Raw genomic sequence first — 14,806 nt, forward strand, 5'->3', positions numbered from 1 at the left:
TGAGCTTCTGTTACTTGAGTTTCTGTTGCTCAAGTTCCCATTGCTTGAGTTAACATTGCTTGAGTTAACATTGCATGAGTTTCTGTTGCATGAGTGTCTGTTGCTTGAGTTCCCATTGCTCGAGTTTCTGTTGCTTGAGTCCCTGTTGATTGAGTTCCCATTGCTTGAATTCCCATTACTTGAGCTTCTGTTGCTTGAGTTTCAGTTGCTCGAGTTCCCATTGCTTGAGTTAACATTGCTTGAGTTAACATTGTCTGGGTTTCTGTTGCTCTGGTGTCTGTTGCTTGAGTTCCCATTGTTCGAGTTTCCGTTGCTTGAGTCCCTGTTGATTGAGTTCCCATTGGTTGAATTCCCATTACTTGAGCTTCTGCTGCTTGAGTTCCTGTTGCTTGAGTTCCCATTGCTCGAGTTTCTGTTGCTTGAGTCCCTGTTGATTGAGTTCCTATTGCTTGAATTCCCGTTACTTGAGCTTCTGCTGTTTGTGTTCCTGTTGCTTGAGTTCCCATTGCTCGAGTTTCTGTTGCTTGAGTCCCTTTTGATTGAGTTCCCATTGCTTGAATTTCCGTTACTTGAGCTTCTGTTGCTTGAGTTCCTGTTGCTCGAGTTCCCATTGCTTGAGTTAACATTGCTTGAGTTAACATTGCTTGAGTTTCTGTTGCTTGTGTGTCTGTTGCTTGAGTTCCCATTGCTCGAGTTTCTGTTGATTGAGTCCCTGTTGATTGTGTTCCCATTGCTTGAATTCCCGTTACTTGAGCTTCTGCTGCTTGAGTTCCTGTTGCTTGAGTTCCCATTGCTCGAGTTTCTGTTGCTTGAGTCCCTGTTGATTGAGTTCCCATTGCTTGAATTCCCGTTACTTGAGCTTCTGCTGCTTGAGTTCCTGTTGCTTGAGTTCCCATTGCTCGAGTTTCTGTTGCTTGAGTCCCTGTTGATTGAGTTCCCATTGCTTGAATTCCTGTTACTTGAACTTGTGCTGCTTGAGTTCCTGTTGCTTGAGTTCCCATTGCTCGAGTTTCTGTTGCTTGAGTCCCTGTTGATTGAGTTCCCATTGCTTGAATTCCCGTTACTTGAGCTTCTGCTGCTTGAGTTCCTGTTGCTTGACTTCCCATTGCTCGAGTTTCTGTTGCTTGAGTCCCTGTTGATTGAGTTCCCATTGCTTGAATCCCCGTTACTTGAGCTTCTGCTGCTTGAGTTTCTGTTGCTTAAGTTCCCATTGCTCGAGTTTCTGTTGCTTGAGTCCCTGTTGACTGAGTTCCCATTGCTTGAATTCCCGTTACTTGAGCTTCTGCTGCTTAGGTTCCTGTTGCTTGAGTTCCCATTGCTCGAGTTTCTGTTGCTTGAGTCCCTGTTGATTGAGTTCCCATTGCTTGAATTCCTGTTACTTGAGCTTCTGTTGCTTGAGTTTCTGTTGCTCGAGTTCCCATTGCTTGAGTTAACATTGCTTGAGTGAACATTGCCTGAGTTTCTGTTGCTTGAGTGTCTGTTGCTTGAGTTCCCATTGCTCGAGTTTCTGTTGCTTGAGTCCCTGTTGATTGAGTTCCCAATTATTGAATTCCCGGTACTTGAGCTTCTGCTGCTTGAGTTTCTGTTGCTTGAGTTCCCATTGCTCGAGTTTCTGTTGCTTGAGTCACTGTTGATTGAGTTCCCAAAGCTTGAATACCCGTTACTTAAGCTTCTGCTGCTTGAGTTCCTGTTGCTTGAGTTCCCATTGCTCGAGTTTCTGTTGCTTGAGTCCCTGTTGATAGAGTTCCCATTGCTTGAATTCCCGTTACTTGAGCTACTGTTGCTTGAGTTTCTGTTGCACGACTTCCCATTGCTTGAGTTAACATTGCTTGAGTTAACATTGCCTGAGTTTCTGTTGCTTGAGTGTCTGTTGCTTGAGTTCCCATTGCTCGAGTTTCTGTTGCTTGAGTCCCGGTTGATTGAGTTCCCACTGCTTGAATACCCGTTACTTGAGCTTCTGCTGCTTGAGTTTCTGATGCTTGAGTTCATATTGCTCGAGTTTCTTTGCTTGAGTCCCTGTTGATTGAGTTCCCATTGCTTGAATTCCCGTTACTTGAGCTTCTGCTGCTTGAGTTCCTTTTGCTTGAGTTCCCAGTGCTCGAGTTTCTGTTGCTTGAGTCCCTGTTGATTGTGTTCCCATTGCTTGAATTCCCGTTACTTGAGCTTCTGCTGCTTGAGTTCCTGTTGCTTGAGTTCCCATTGCTCGAGTTTCTGTTGCTTGAGTCCCTGTTGATTGAGTTCCCATTGCTTGAATTCCCGTTACTTGAGCTTCTGCTGCTTGAGTTCCTGTTGCTTGAGTTCCCATTGCTCGAGTTTCTGTTGCTTGAGTCCCTGTTGATTGAGTTCCCATTGCTTGAATTCCTGTTACTTGAACTTGTGCTGCTTGAGTTCCTGTTGCTTGAGTTCCCATTGCTCGAGTTTCTGTTGCTTGAGTCCCTGTTGATTGAGTACCCATTGCTTGAATTCCCGTTACTTGAGCTTCTGCTGCTTGAGTTCCTGTTGCTTGAGTTCCCATTGCTCGAGTTTCTGTTGCTTGAGTCCCTGTTGATTGAGTTCCCATTGCTTGAATTCCCGTTACTTGAGCTTCTGCTGCTTGAGTTTCTGTTGCTTAAGTTCCCATTGCTCGAGTTTCTGTTGCTTGAGTCCCTGTTGACTGTGTTCCCATTGCTTGAATTCCCGTTACTTGAGCTTCTGCTGCTTAAGTTCCTGTTGCTTGAGTTCCCATTGCTCGAGTTTCTGTTGCTTGAGTCCCTGTTGATTGAGTTCCCATTGCTTGAATTCCCGTTACTTGAGCTTCTGTTGCTTGAGTTTCTGTTGCTCGAATTCCCATTGCTTGAGTTAACATTGCTTGAGTGAACATTACCTGAGTTTCTGTTGCTTGAGTGTCTGTTGCTTGAGTTCCCATTGCTCGAGTTTCTGTTGCTTGAGTCCCTGTTGATTGAGTTCCCATTGCTTGAATTCCCGGTACTTGAGCTTCTGCTGCTTGAGTTTCTGTTGCTTGAGTTCCCATTGCTCGAGTTTCTGTTGCTTGAGTCACTGTTGATTGAGTTCCCAAAGCTTGAATTCCCGTTACTTAAGCTTCTGCTGCTTGAGTTCCTGTTGCTTGAGTTCCCATTGCTCGAGTTTCTGTTGCTTGAGTCCCTGTTGATAGAGTTCCCATTGCTTGAATTCCCGTTACTTGAGCTACTGTTGCTTGAGTTTCTGTTGCACGACTTCCCATTGCTTGAGTTAACATTGCTTGAGTTAACATTGCCTGAGTTTCTGTTGCTTGAGTGTCTGTTGCTTGAGTTCCCATTGCTCGAGTTTCTGTTGCTTGAGTCCCGGTTGATTGAGTTCCCATTGCTTGAATACCCGTTACTTGAGCTTCTGCTGCTTGAGTTTCTGTTGCTTGAGTTCATATTGCTCGAGTTTCTTTTGCTTGAGTCCCTGTTGATTGAGTTCCCATTGCTTGAATTCCCGTTACTTGAGCTTCTGCTGCTTGAGTTCCTTTTGCTTGAGTTCCCAGTGCTCGAGTTTCTGTTGCTTGAGTCGTTGTTGATTGAGTTCCGATTGCTTGAATTCCCAATAATTGCGCTTCTGTTGCTTGAGTTTCTGTTGCTCGAGTTCCCATTGCTTGAGTTAACATTGCTTGAGTTAACATTGCCTGAGTTTCTGTTGTTTGAGTGTCTTTTGCTTGAGTTCCCATTGCTCGAGTTTCTGTTGCTTGAGTCCCTGTTGATTGAGTTCCCATTGCTTGAATTCCCGTTACTTGAGCTTCTGCTGCTTGAGTTCCTGTTGCTTGAGTTCCCATTGCTCGAGTTTCTGTTGCTTGAGTCCCAGTTGATTGAGTTCCCATTGCTTGAATTCCCGTTACTTGAGCTTCTGCTGCTTGAGTTCCTGTTGCTTGAGTTCCCATTGCTCGAGTTTCTGTTGCTTGAGTCCCTGTTGATTGAATTCCCATTGCTTGAATTCCCGTTACTTGGGCTTCTGCTGCTTGAGTTCCTGTCGCTTGAGTTCCCATTGCTCGAGTTTCTGTTTCTTGAGTCCCTGTTGATTGAGTTCCCATTGCTTGAATTCCCGTTACTTGAGCTTCTGCTGCTTGAGTTCCTGTTGTTTGAGTTCCCATTGCTTGAGTTAACATTGCTTGAGTTAACATTGCCTGAGTTTCTGTTGCTTGAGTGTCTGTTGCTTGAGTTCCCATTGCTCGAGTATCTGTTGCTTGAGTCCCTGTTGATTGAGTTCCCATTGCTTGAATTCCCGTTACTGAAGCTTCTGCTGCTTGAGTTCCTGTTGCTTGAATTCCCATTGCTCGAGTTTCTGTTGCTTGAGTCCCTGTTGATTGAGTTCCCAATGCTTGAATTCCCGTTACTTGAGCTTCTGTTGCTTGAGATTCTGTTGCTCGAGTTCCCATTGCTTGAGTTAACATTGCTTGAGTTAACATTGCCTGGGTTTCTGTTGCTTGAGTGTTGTTGCTTGAGTTCAAATTGCTCGAGTTTCTGTTGCTTGAGTCCCTGTTGATTGGGTTCCCATTGCTTGAATTCCTGTTACTTGAGCTTCTGCTGCATGAGTTTCTGTTGCTTGAGTTCCCATTGCTCGAGTTTCTGTTGCTTGAGTCCCTGTTGATTGAGTTCCCATTGCTTGAATTCCCGTTACTTGAGCTGCTGCTGCTTGAGTTCCTGTTGCTTGAGTTCCCATTGCTCGAGTTTCTGTTGCTTGAGTCCCTGTTGATTGAGTTCCCATTGCTTGAATTCCCATTAATTGAGCTTCTGTTGCTTGAGTTTCTGTTGCTCGAGTTCCCATTGCTTGAGTTAACATTGCTTGAGTTAACATTGCCTGAGTTTCTGTTGCTTGAGTGTCTGTTGCATGAGTTCCCATTGCTCGAGTTTCTGTTGCTTGAGTTTCTGTTGATTGAGTTCCCATTGCTTGGATTCCCGTTACTTGAGCTTCTGCTGCTTGAGTTCCTGTTGCTTGCGTTCCCATTGCTCGAGTTTCTGTTGCTTGAGTCCCTGTTGATTGAGTTCCCATTGCTTGAATTCTCGTTACTTGAGCTTCTGCTGCTTGAGTTCCTGTTGCTTGAGTTCCCATTGCTCGAGTTTCTGCTGCTTGAGTCCCTGTTGATTGAGTTCCCACTGCTTGAATTCCCGTTACTTGAGTTTCTGCTGCTTGAGTTCCTGTTGCTTGAGTTCCCATTGCTCGAGTTTCTGTTGCTTGAGTCCCTGTTGATTGTGTTCCCATTGCTTGAATTCCCGTTACTTGAGCTTCTGCTGCTTGAGTTCCTGTTGCTTGAGTTCCCATTGCTCGAGTTTCTGTTGCTTGAGTCCCTGTTGATTGAGTTCCCATTGCTTGAATTCCCGTTACTTGAGCTTCTGCTGCTTGAGTTCCTGTTGCTTGAGTTCCCATTGCTCGAGTTTCTGTTGCTTGAGTCCCTGTTGATTGAGTTCCCATTGCTTGAATTCCTGTTACTTGAACTTGTGCTGCTTGAGTTCCTGTTGCTTGAGTTCCCATTGCTCGAGTTTCTGTTGCTTGAGTCCCTGTTGATTGAGTACCCATTGCTTGAATTCCCGTTACTTGAGCTTCTGCTGCTTGAGTTCCTGTTGCTTGAGTTCCCATTGCTCGAGTTTCTGTTGCTTGAGTCCCTGTTGATTGAGTTCCCATTGCTTGAATTCCCGTTACTTGAGCTTCTGCTGCTTGAGTTTCTGTTGCTTAAGTTCCCATTGCTCGAGTTTCTGTTGCTTGAGTCCCTGTTGACTGTGTTCCCATTGCTTGAATTCCCGTTACTTGAGCTTCTGCTGCTTAAGTTCCTGTTGCTTGAGTTCCCATTGCTCGAGTTTCTGTTGCTTGAGTCCCTGTTGATTGAGTTCCCATTGCTTGAATTCCCGTTACTTGAGCTTCTGTTGCTTGAGTTTCTGTTGCTCGAATTCCCATTGCTTGAGTTAACATTGCTTGAGTGAACATTACCTGAGTTTCTGTTGCTTGAGTGTCTGTTGCTTGAGTTCCCATTGCTCGAGTTTCTGTTGCTTGAGTCCCTGTTGATTGAGTTCCCATTGCTTGAATTCCCGGTACTTGAGCTTCTGCTGCTTGAGTTTCTGTTGCTTGAGTTCCCATTGCTCGAGTTTCTGTTGCTTGAGTCACTGTTGATTGAGTTCCCAAAGCTTGAATTCCCGTTACTTAAGCTTCTGCTGCTTGAGTTCCTGTTGCTTGAGTTCCCATTGCTCGAGTTTCTGTTGCTTGAGTCCCGGTTGATAGAGTTCCCATTGCTTGAATTCCCGTTACTTGAGCTACTGTTGCTTGAGTTTCTGTTGCACGACTTCCCATTGCTTGAGTTAACATTGCTTGAGTTAACATTGCCTGAGTTTCTGTTGCTTGAGTGTCTGTTGCTTGAGTTCCCATTGCTCGAGTTTCTGTTGCTTGAGTCCCGGTTGATTGAGTTCCCATTGCTTGAATACCCGTTACTTGAGCTTCTGCTGCTTGAGTTTCTGTTGCTTGAGTTCATATTGCTCGAGTTTCTTTTGCTTGAGTCCCTGTTGATTGAGTTCCCATTGCTTGAATTCCCGTTACTTGAGCTTCTGCTGCTTGAGTTCCTTTTGCTTGAGTTCCCAGTGCTCGAGTTTCTGTTGCTTGAGTCGTTGTTGATTGAGTTCCGATTGCTTGAATTCCCAATAATTGCGCTTCTGTTGCTTGAGTTTCTGTTGCTCGAGTTCCCATTGCTTGAGTTAACATTGCTTGAGTTAACATTGCCTGAGTTTCTGTTGCTTGAGTGTCTTTTGCTTGAGTTCCCATTGCTCGAGTTTCTGTTGCTTGAGTCCCTGTTGATTGAGTTCCCATTGCTTGAATTCCCGTTACTTGAGCTTCTGCTGCTTGAGTTCCTGTTGCTTGAGTTCCCATTGCTCGAGTTTCTGTTGCTTGAGTCCCAGTTGATTGAGTTCCCATTGCTTGAATTCCCGTTACTTGAGCTTCTGCTGCTTGAGTTCCTGTTGCTTGAGTTCCCATTGCTCGAGTTTCTGTTGCTTGAGTCCCTGTTGATTGAATTCCCATTGCTTGAATTCCCGTTACTTGGGCTTCTGCTGCTTGAGTTCCTGTCGCTTGAGTTCCCATTGCTCGAGTTTCTGTTTCTTGAGTCCCTGTTGATTGAGTTCCCATTGCTTGAATTCCCGTTACTTGAGCTTCTGCTGCATGAGTTCCTGTTGTTTGAGTTCCCATTGCTTGAGTTAACATTGCTTGAGTTAACATTGCCTGAGTTTCTGTTGCTTGAGTGTCTGTTGCTTGAGTTCCCATTGCTCGAGTATCTGTTGCTTGAGTCCCTGTTGATTGAGTTCCCATTGCTTGAATTCCCGTTACTGAAGCTTCTGCTGCTTGAGTTCCTGTTGCTTGAATTCCCATTGCTCGAGTTTCTGTTGCTTGAGTCCCTGTTGATTGAGTTCCCAATGCTTGAATTCCCGTTACTTGAGCTTCTGTTGCTTGAGATTCTGTTGCTCGAGTTCCCATTGCTTGAGTAAACATTGCTTGAGTTAACATTGCCTGGGTTTCTGTTGCTTGAGTGTTGTTGCTTGAGTTCAAATTGCTCGAGTTTCTGTTGCTTGAGTCCCTGTTGATTGGGTTCCCATTGCTTGAATTCCTGTTACTTGAGCTTCTGCTGCATGAGTTTCTGTTGCTTGAGTTCCCATTGCTCGAGTTTCTGTTGCTTGAGTCCCTGTTGATTGAGTTCCCATTGCTTGAATTCCCGTTACTTGAGCTGCTGCTGCTTGAGTTCCTGTTGCTTGAGTTCCCATTGCTCGAGTTTCTGTTGCTTGAGTCCCTGTTGATTGAGTTCCCATTGCTTGAATTCCCATTAATTGAGCTTCTGTTGCTTGAGTTTCTGTTGCTCGAGTTCCCATTGCTTGAGTTAACATTGCTTGAGTTAACATTGCCTGAGTTTCTGTTGCTTGAGTGTCTGTTGCATGAGTTCCCATTGCTCGAGTTTCTGTTGCTTGAGTTTCTGTTGATTGAGTTCCCATTGCTTGGATTCCCGTTACTTGAGCTTCTGCTGCTTGAGTTCCTGTTGCTTGCGTTCCCATTGCTCGAGTTTCTGTTGCTTGAGTCCCTGTTGATTGAGTTCCCATTGCTTGAATTCTCGTTACTTGAGCTTCTGCTGCTTGAGTTCCTGTTGCTTGAGTTCCCATTGCTCGAGTTTCTGCTGCTTGAGTCCCTGTTGATTGAGTTCCCACTGCTTGAATTCCCGTTACTTGAGTTTCTGCTGCTTGAGTTCCTGTAGCTTGAGTTCCCATTGCTCGAGTTTCTGTTGCTTGAGTCCCTGTTGATTGAGTTCCCATTGCTTGAATTCCCGTTACTTGAGCTTCTGCTGCTTGAGTTCCTGTTGCTTGAGTTCCCATTGCTCGAGTTTCTGTTGCTTGAGTCCCTGTTGATTGAGTTCCAATTGCTTGAATTCTCGTTACTTAAGCTTCTGTTGCTTGAGTTTCTGTTGCTCGAGTTCCCATTGCTTGAGTTAACATTGCTTGAGTTAACATTGCTTGAGTTTCTGTTGCTTGAGTCCCTGTTGATTGAGTTCCCATTGCTTGAATTCTCGTTACTTGAGCTTCTGCTGCTTGAGTTCCTGTTGCTTGAGTTGCCATTGCTCGAGTTCATGTTGCTTGAGTCCCCGTTGATTGAGTTCCCATTGCTTGAAATATCGTTACTTGAGCTTCTGCTGCTTAAGTTCCTGTTGCTTGAATTCCCATTGCTCGAGTTTCTGTTGCTTGAGTCCCTGTTGATTGAGTTCCCATTGCTTGAATTCCCGTTACCTGAGGTTCTGCTGCTTGAGTTCCTGTTGCTTGAGTTCCCATTGCTCGAGTTCCTGTTGCTTGAGTCCCTGTTGATTGAGTTCCCATTGCTTAAATTCCCGTTACTTGAGCTTCTGCTGCTTGAGTTCCTGTTGCTTGAGTTCCCATTGCTCGAGTTTCTGTTGCTTGAGTCCCTGTTGATTGAGTTCCCATTGCATGAATTCCCGTTACTTGAGCTTCTGCTGCTTGAGTTCCTGTTGCCTGAGTTCCCATTGCTCGAGTTTCTGTTGTTTGAGTCCCTGTTGATTGAGTTCCCATTGCTTGAATTCCCGTTACTTGAGCTTCTGCTGCTTGAGTTTCTGTTGCTTGAGTTCCCATTGCTCGAGTTTCTGTTGCTTGAATCCCTGTTGATTGAGTTCCCATTGCTTGAATTCCCGTTACTTGAGCTTCTGCTGCTTGAGTTCAGGTTGCTTGAGTTCCCATTGCTCGAGTTTCTGTTGCTTGAGTCCCTGTTGATTCAGTTCCCATTGCTTGAATTCCCGTTACCTGAGCTTCTGTTGCTTGAGTTTCTGTTGCTCGAGTTCCCATTGCTTGAGTTAACATTGCTTGAGTTAACATTGCCTGAGTTTCTGTTGCTTGAGTGTCTGTTGCTTGAGTTCCCATTGCTCGAGTTTCTGCTGCTTGAGTCCCTGTTGATTGAGTTCCCATTGCTTGAATTCCCGTTACTTGAGCTTCTGCTGCTTGGGTTTCTGTTGCTCGAGTTCCCATTGCTCGATTTTATTTTGCTTCAGTCCCTGTTGATTGAGTCTTATTGCTTGAATTCCCGTTACTTGAGCTTCTGCTGCTTGAGTTCCTGTTGCTTGAGTTCCCATTGCTCGAGTTCCTGTTGCTTGAGTCCCTGTTGATTGAGTTCCCATTGCTTGAATTCTCAATAATTGAGCTTCTGTTGCTTGAGTTTCTGTTGCTCGAGTTCCCATTGCTTGAGTTAACATTGCTTGAGTTAACATTGCCTGAGTTTCTGTTGCTTGAGTGTCTGTTGCTTGAGTTCCCATTGCTCGAGTTTCTGTTGCTTGAGTCCCTGTTGATTGAGTTCCCATTGCTTGAATTCCCGTTACTTGAGCTTCTGCTGCTTGAGTTCCTGTTGCTTGAGTTCCCATTGCTCGAGTTTCTGTTGCTTGAGTCCCTGTTGATTGAGTTCCCATTGCTTGAATTCCCGTTACTTGAGCTTTAACTGCTTGAGTTCCTGTTGCTTGAGTTCCCATTGACCGAGTTTCTGTTGCTTGAGTCCCTGTTGATTGAGTTCCCATTGCTTGAATTCCCGTTACTTGAGCTTCTGCTGCTTGAGTTTCTGTTGCTTGAGTTCCCATTGCTCGAGTTTCTGTTGCTTGAGTCCCTGTTGATTGAGTTCCAATTGCTTGAATTCCCGTTATTTGAGCTTCTGCTGCTTGAGTTCCTGTTGCTCGAGTTCCCATTGCTCGAGTTTCAGTTGCTTGAGTCCCTGTTGAATGAGTTCATATTGCTTGAATTCCCGTTACTTGAGCTTCTGTTACTTGAGTTTCTGTTGCTCGAGTTCCCATTGCTTGAGTTAACATTGCTTGAGTTAACATTGCCTGAGTTTCTGTTGCTTGAGTGTCTGTTGCTTGAGTTCCCATTGCTCGAGTATGTGTTGCTTGAGTCCTTGTTGATTGAGTTCCCATTGCTTGAATTCCCGTTACTTAAGCTTCTGCTGCTTGAGTTCCTGTTGCTTGAATTCCCATTGCTCGAGTTTCTGTTGCTTGAGTCCCTGTTGATTAAGTTCCCATTGCTTGAATTCCCGTTACTTGAGCCTCTGTTGCTTGAGTTTCTGTTGCTCGAGTTCCCATTGCTCGAATTTCTGTTGCTTGAGTCCCTGTTGATTGAGTTCCCATTGCTTGAATTCCCATTAATTGAGCTTCTGTTGCTTGAGTTTTAGTTGCTCGAGTTCCCATTGCTTGGGTTAACATTGCTTGAGTTAACATTGCCTGAGTTTCTGTTGCTTGAGTGTCTGTTGCTTGAGTTCCCATTGCTCGAGTTTCTGTTGCTTGAGTCCCTGTTGATTGAGTTCCCATTGCTTGAATTCCCATTACTTGAGCTTGTGCTGCTTGAGTTTCTGTTGCTTGAGTTCCCATTGCTCGAGTTTCTGTTGCTTGAGTCCCTGTTGATTGAGTTCCCATTGCTTGAATTCCCGTTACTTGTGCTTCTGCTGTTTGAGTTCCTGTTGCTTGAGTTCCCATTGCTCGAGTTTCTGTTGCTTGAGTCCCTGTTGATTGAGTTCCCATTGCTTTAATTCCCGTTACTTGAGCTTCTGCTGCTTGAGTTCCTGTTGCTTGAGTTCCCATTGCTCGAGTTTCTGTTACTTGAGTCCCTGTTGATTGAGTTCCAATTGCTTGAATTCCCGTTACTTGAGCTTCTGTTGCTTGAGTTTCTGTTGCTCGAGTTCCCATTGCTTGAGTTAACATTGCTTCAGTTAACATTGCCTTAGTTTCTGTTGCTTGAGTCCCTGTTGATTGAGTTCCCATTGCTTGAATTCCCGTTACTTGAGCTTCTGCTGCTTGAGTTCCTGTTGCTTGAGTTCCCATTGCTCGAGTTTCTGTTGCTTGAGTCCCTGTTGATTGAGTTCCCATTGCTTGAATTATCGTTACTTGAGCTTCTGCTGCTTGAGTTCCTGTTGCTTGAGTTCCCATTGCTCGAGTTTCTGTTGCTTGAGTACCTGTTGATTGAGTTCCCATTGCTTGAATTCCTGTTACTTGAGGTTCTGCTGCTTGAGTTCCTGTTGCTTGGGTTCCCATTGCTCGAGTTCCTGTTGCTTGAGTCCCTGTTGATTAAGTTCAGATTGCTTGAATACCCGATACTTGAGGTTCTGCTGCTTGAGTTCTTGTTGCTTGAGTTCCCATTGCTCGAGTTTCTGTTGCTTGAGTCCCTGTTGATTGAGTTCCCATTGCATGAATTCCCGTTACTTGAGCTTCTGCTGCTTGAGTTCCTGTTGCTTAAGTTCCCATTGCTCGAGTTTCTGTTGTTTGAGTCCCTGTTGATTGAGTTCCCATTGCTTGAATTCCCGTTACTTGAGCTTCTGCTGCTAGAGTTTCTGTTGCTTGAGTTCCCATTGCTCGAGTTTCTGTTGCTTGAGTCCCTGTTGATTGAGTTCCCATTGCTTGAATTCCCGTTACTTGTGCTTCTGCTGCTTGAGTTCCTGTAGCTTGAGTTCCCATTGCTCGAGTTTCTGTTGCTTGAGTCCCTGTTGATTGAGTTCCCATTGCCTGAATTCCCGTTACTTGAGCTTCTGCTGCTCGAGTTCCTGTTGCTTGAGTTCCCATTGCTCGAGTTTCTGTTGCTTGAGTCCCTGTTGATTGAGTTCCGATTGCTTGAATTCCCGTTACTTGAGCTTCTGCTGCTGGAGTTCCTGTTGCTTGCTTTCCCATTGCTCGAGTTTCTGTTGCTTGAGTCCCTGTTGATTGAGTTCCCATTGCTTGAATTCCCGTTACTTGAGCTTCTGTTGCTTGACTTTCTGTTGCTCGAGTTCCCATTGCTTGAGTTAACATTGCTTGAGTTAACATTGCCTGACTTTCTGTTGCTTGAGTGTCTGTTGCTTGAGTTCCCATTGCTCGATTTTCTGTTGCTTGAGTCCCTGTTGATTGAGTTCCCATTGCTTGAATTCCCGTTACCTGAGCTTCTGCTGCTTGAGTGCCTGTTGCTTAAGTTCCCATTGCTCGAGTATCTGTTGCTTGAGTCCCTGTTGATTGAGTTCCCATTGCTTAAATTCCCGTTACTTGCGCTTCTGCTGCTTGAGTTTCTGTTGCTTGAGTTCCCATTGCTCGAGTTTCTGTTGCTTGAGTCCCTGTTGATTGAGTTCCCATTGCTTGAATTCCCGTTACTTGAACTTCTGCTGCTCGAGTTCGTGTTGCTTGAGTTCCCATTGCTCGAGTTTCTGTTGCTTGAGTCCCTGTTGATTCAGTTCCCATTGCTTGAATTCCCGTTACCTGAGCTTCTGTTGCTTGAGTTTCGGTTGCTCGAGTTCCCATTGCTTGAGTTAACATTGCTTGAGTTAACATTGCCTGAGTTTCTGTTGCTTGAGTGTCTGTTGCTTGAGTTCCCATTGCTCGAGTTTCTGTTGCTTGAGACCCTGTTGATTGAGTTCCCATTGCTTGAATTCCCGTTACTTGAGCTTCTGCTGCTTGACTTCCTGTTGCTTGAGTTCCCATTGCTCGAGTTTCTGTTGCTTGAGTTTCTGTTGATTGAGTTCCCATTGCTTGAATTCCCGTTACTTTAGCTTCTGCTGCTTGAGTTCCTGTTGCTTGCGTTCCCATTGCTCGAGTTTCTGTTGCTTGAGTCCCTGTTGATTGAGTTCCCATTGCTTGAATTCTCGTTACTTGAGCTTCTGCTGCTTGAGTTCCTGTTGCTTGAGTTCCCATTGCTCGAGTTTCTGTTGCTTGAGTCCCTGTTGATTGAGTTCCCATTGCTTGAATTCCCATTACTTGAGCTTCTGCTGCTTGAGTTCGTGTTGCTTGAGTTCCCATTGCTCGAGTTTCTGTTGCTTGAGTCCCTGTTGATTGAGTTCCCATTGCTTGAATTCCCGTTGCTTGAGCTTCTGCTGCTTGAGTTCCTGTAGCTTGAGTTCCCATTGCTCGAGTTTCTGTTGCTTGAGTCCCTGTTGATTGAATTCCCATTGCTTGAATTCCCGTTACTTGAGCTTCTGCTGCTTGAGTTCCTGTTGCTTGAGTTCCCATTGCTCGAGTTTCTGTTGCTTGAGTCCCTGTTGATTGAGTTCCAATTGCTTGAATTCCCGTTACTTGAGCTTCTGTTGCTTGAGTTTCTGTTGCTCGAGTTCCCATTGCTTGAGTTAACATTGCTTGAGTTATCATTGCTTGAGTTTCTGTTGCTTGAGTCCCTGTTGATTGAGTTCCCATTGCTTGAATTCCCGTTACTTGAGCTTCTGCTGCTTGAGTTCCAGTTGCTTGAGTTGCCATTGCTCGAGTTTCTGTTGCTTGAGTCCCCATTGATTGAGTTCCCATTGCTTGAAATATCGTTACTTGAGCTTCTGCTGCTTGAGTTCCTGTTGCTTGAGTTCCCATTGCTCGAGTTTCTGTTGCTTGAGTCCCTGTTGATTGAGTTCCCATTGCTTGAATTCCCGTTACCTGAGGTTCTGCTGCTTGAGTTCCTGTTGCTTGAGTTCCCATTGCCCGAGTTCCTGTTGCTTGAGTCCCTGTTGATTGAGTTCCCATTGCTTAAATTCCCGTTACTTGAGCTTCTGCTGCTTGAGTTCCTGTTGCTTGAGTTCCCATTGCCCGAGTTCCTGTTGCTTGAGTCCCTGTTGATTGAGTTCCCATTGCTTGAATTCCCGTTACTTAAGCTTCTGCTGCTTGAGTTTTTGTTGCTTGAGTTCCCATTGCTCGAGTTTCTGTTGCTTGAATCCCTGTTGATTGAGTTCCCATTGCCTGAATTAACGTTACTTGAGCTTCTGCTGCTTGAGTTCAGGTTGCTTGAGTTCCCATTGCTCGAGTTTCTGTTGCTTGAGTCCCTGTAGATTCAGTTCCCATTGCTTGAATTCCCGTTACCTGAGCTTCTGTTGCTTGAGTTTCTGTTGCTCGAGTTCCCATTGCTTGAGTTAACATTGCTTGAGTTAACATTGCCTGAGTTTCTGTTGCTTGAGTGTCTGTTGCTTGAGTTCCCATTGCTCGAGTTTCTGTTGCTCGAGTCCCTGTTGATTGAGTTCCCATTGCTTTAATTCCCGTTACTTGAGCTTCTGCTGCTTGAGTTTCTGTTGCTTGAGTTCCCATTGCTCGATTTTATTTTGCTTCAGTCCCTGTTGATTGAGTTCCCATTGCTTGAATTCCCGTTACTTAAGCTTCTGCTGCTTGAGTTCCTGTTGCTTGAGTTCCCATTGCTCGAGTTCCTGCTGCTTGAGTCCCTGTTGATTGAGTTCCCATTGCTTGAATTCTCAATAATTGAGCTTCTGTTGCTTGAGTTTCTGTTGCTCGAGTTCCCATTGCTTGAGTTAACATTGCTTGAGTTAACATTGCCTGAGTTTCTGTTGCTTGAGTGTCTGTTGCTTGAGT

General features: G+C 45.0%; 3 protein-coding genes across 3 annotated transcripts; all 3 read right to left on the reverse strand.

The window, feature by feature from the left end:
• Positions 1-201: 201 nt before the first annotated feature.
• Positions 202-6,472, reverse strand: LOC124545727 (mucin-22-like). Its single transcript, XM_047124669.1, has 7 exons — positions 5,938-6,472; positions 4,528-5,615; positions 3,464-4,423; positions 2,864-3,021; positions 2,684-2,751; positions 1,950-2,541; positions 202-1,522 (listed from the first exon to the last, which is right to left on the reverse strand). The coding sequence occupies exons 1-7, from the start codon at positions 6,470-6,472 to the stop codon at positions 202-204; spliced, it is 4,722 nt and encodes a 1,573-aa protein (XP_046980625.1).
• Positions 6,469-7,464, reverse strand: LOC124545728 (mucin-22-like). Its single transcript, XM_047124670.1, has one exon. The coding sequence runs from the start codon at positions 7,462-7,464 to the stop codon at positions 6,469-6,471; it is 996 nt and encodes a 331-aa protein (XP_046980626.1).
• A 5,041-nt stretch (positions 7,465-12,505) lies between these two features.
• LOC124545729 (mucin-22-like) lies at positions 12,506-13,927 on the reverse strand. Its single transcript, XM_047124671.1, has one exon. The coding sequence runs from the start codon at positions 13,925-13,927 to the stop codon at positions 12,506-12,508; it is 1,422 nt and encodes a 473-aa protein (XP_046980627.1).
• Between the last annotated feature and the right edge of the window lie 879 nt (positions 13,928-14,806).

Source organism: Schistocerca americana, chromosome 8 (genome assembly GCF_021461395.2).
Source record: "Schistocerca americana isolate TAMUIC-IGC-003095 chromosome 8, iqSchAmer2.1, whole genome shotgun sequence".
NCBI classification, from domain to species: domain Eukaryota; kingdom Metazoa; phylum Arthropoda; class Insecta; order Orthoptera; family Acrididae; genus Schistocerca; species Schistocerca americana.

Coding starts and splice junctions, on each gene's coding strand:
- LOC124545728 (XM_047124670.1), bottom strand. CDS start 7,464: ATGGGAACTCGAGCAACAGAATCTCAAGCAACAGAAGCTCAAGTAACG.
- LOC124545729 (XM_047124671.1), bottom strand. CDS start 13,927: ATGGGAACTCAAGCAACAGGAACTCAAGCAGCAGAACCTCAGGTAACG.
- LOC124545727 (XM_047124669.1), bottom strand. CDS start 6,472: ATGAACTCAAGCAACAGAAACTCAAGCAGCAGAAGCTCAAGTAACGGG. Junction 5,616..5,937: donor CTCAAGCAACAGAAACTCAG/GTAATGTTCACT, acceptor CTCAATCAACAG/GGACTCAAGCAACAGAAACT. Junction 2,542..2,683: donor CTTAAGCAGCAGAAGCTCAA/GTAACGGGAATT, acceptor CTCAATCAACAG/GGACTCAAGCAACAGAAACT.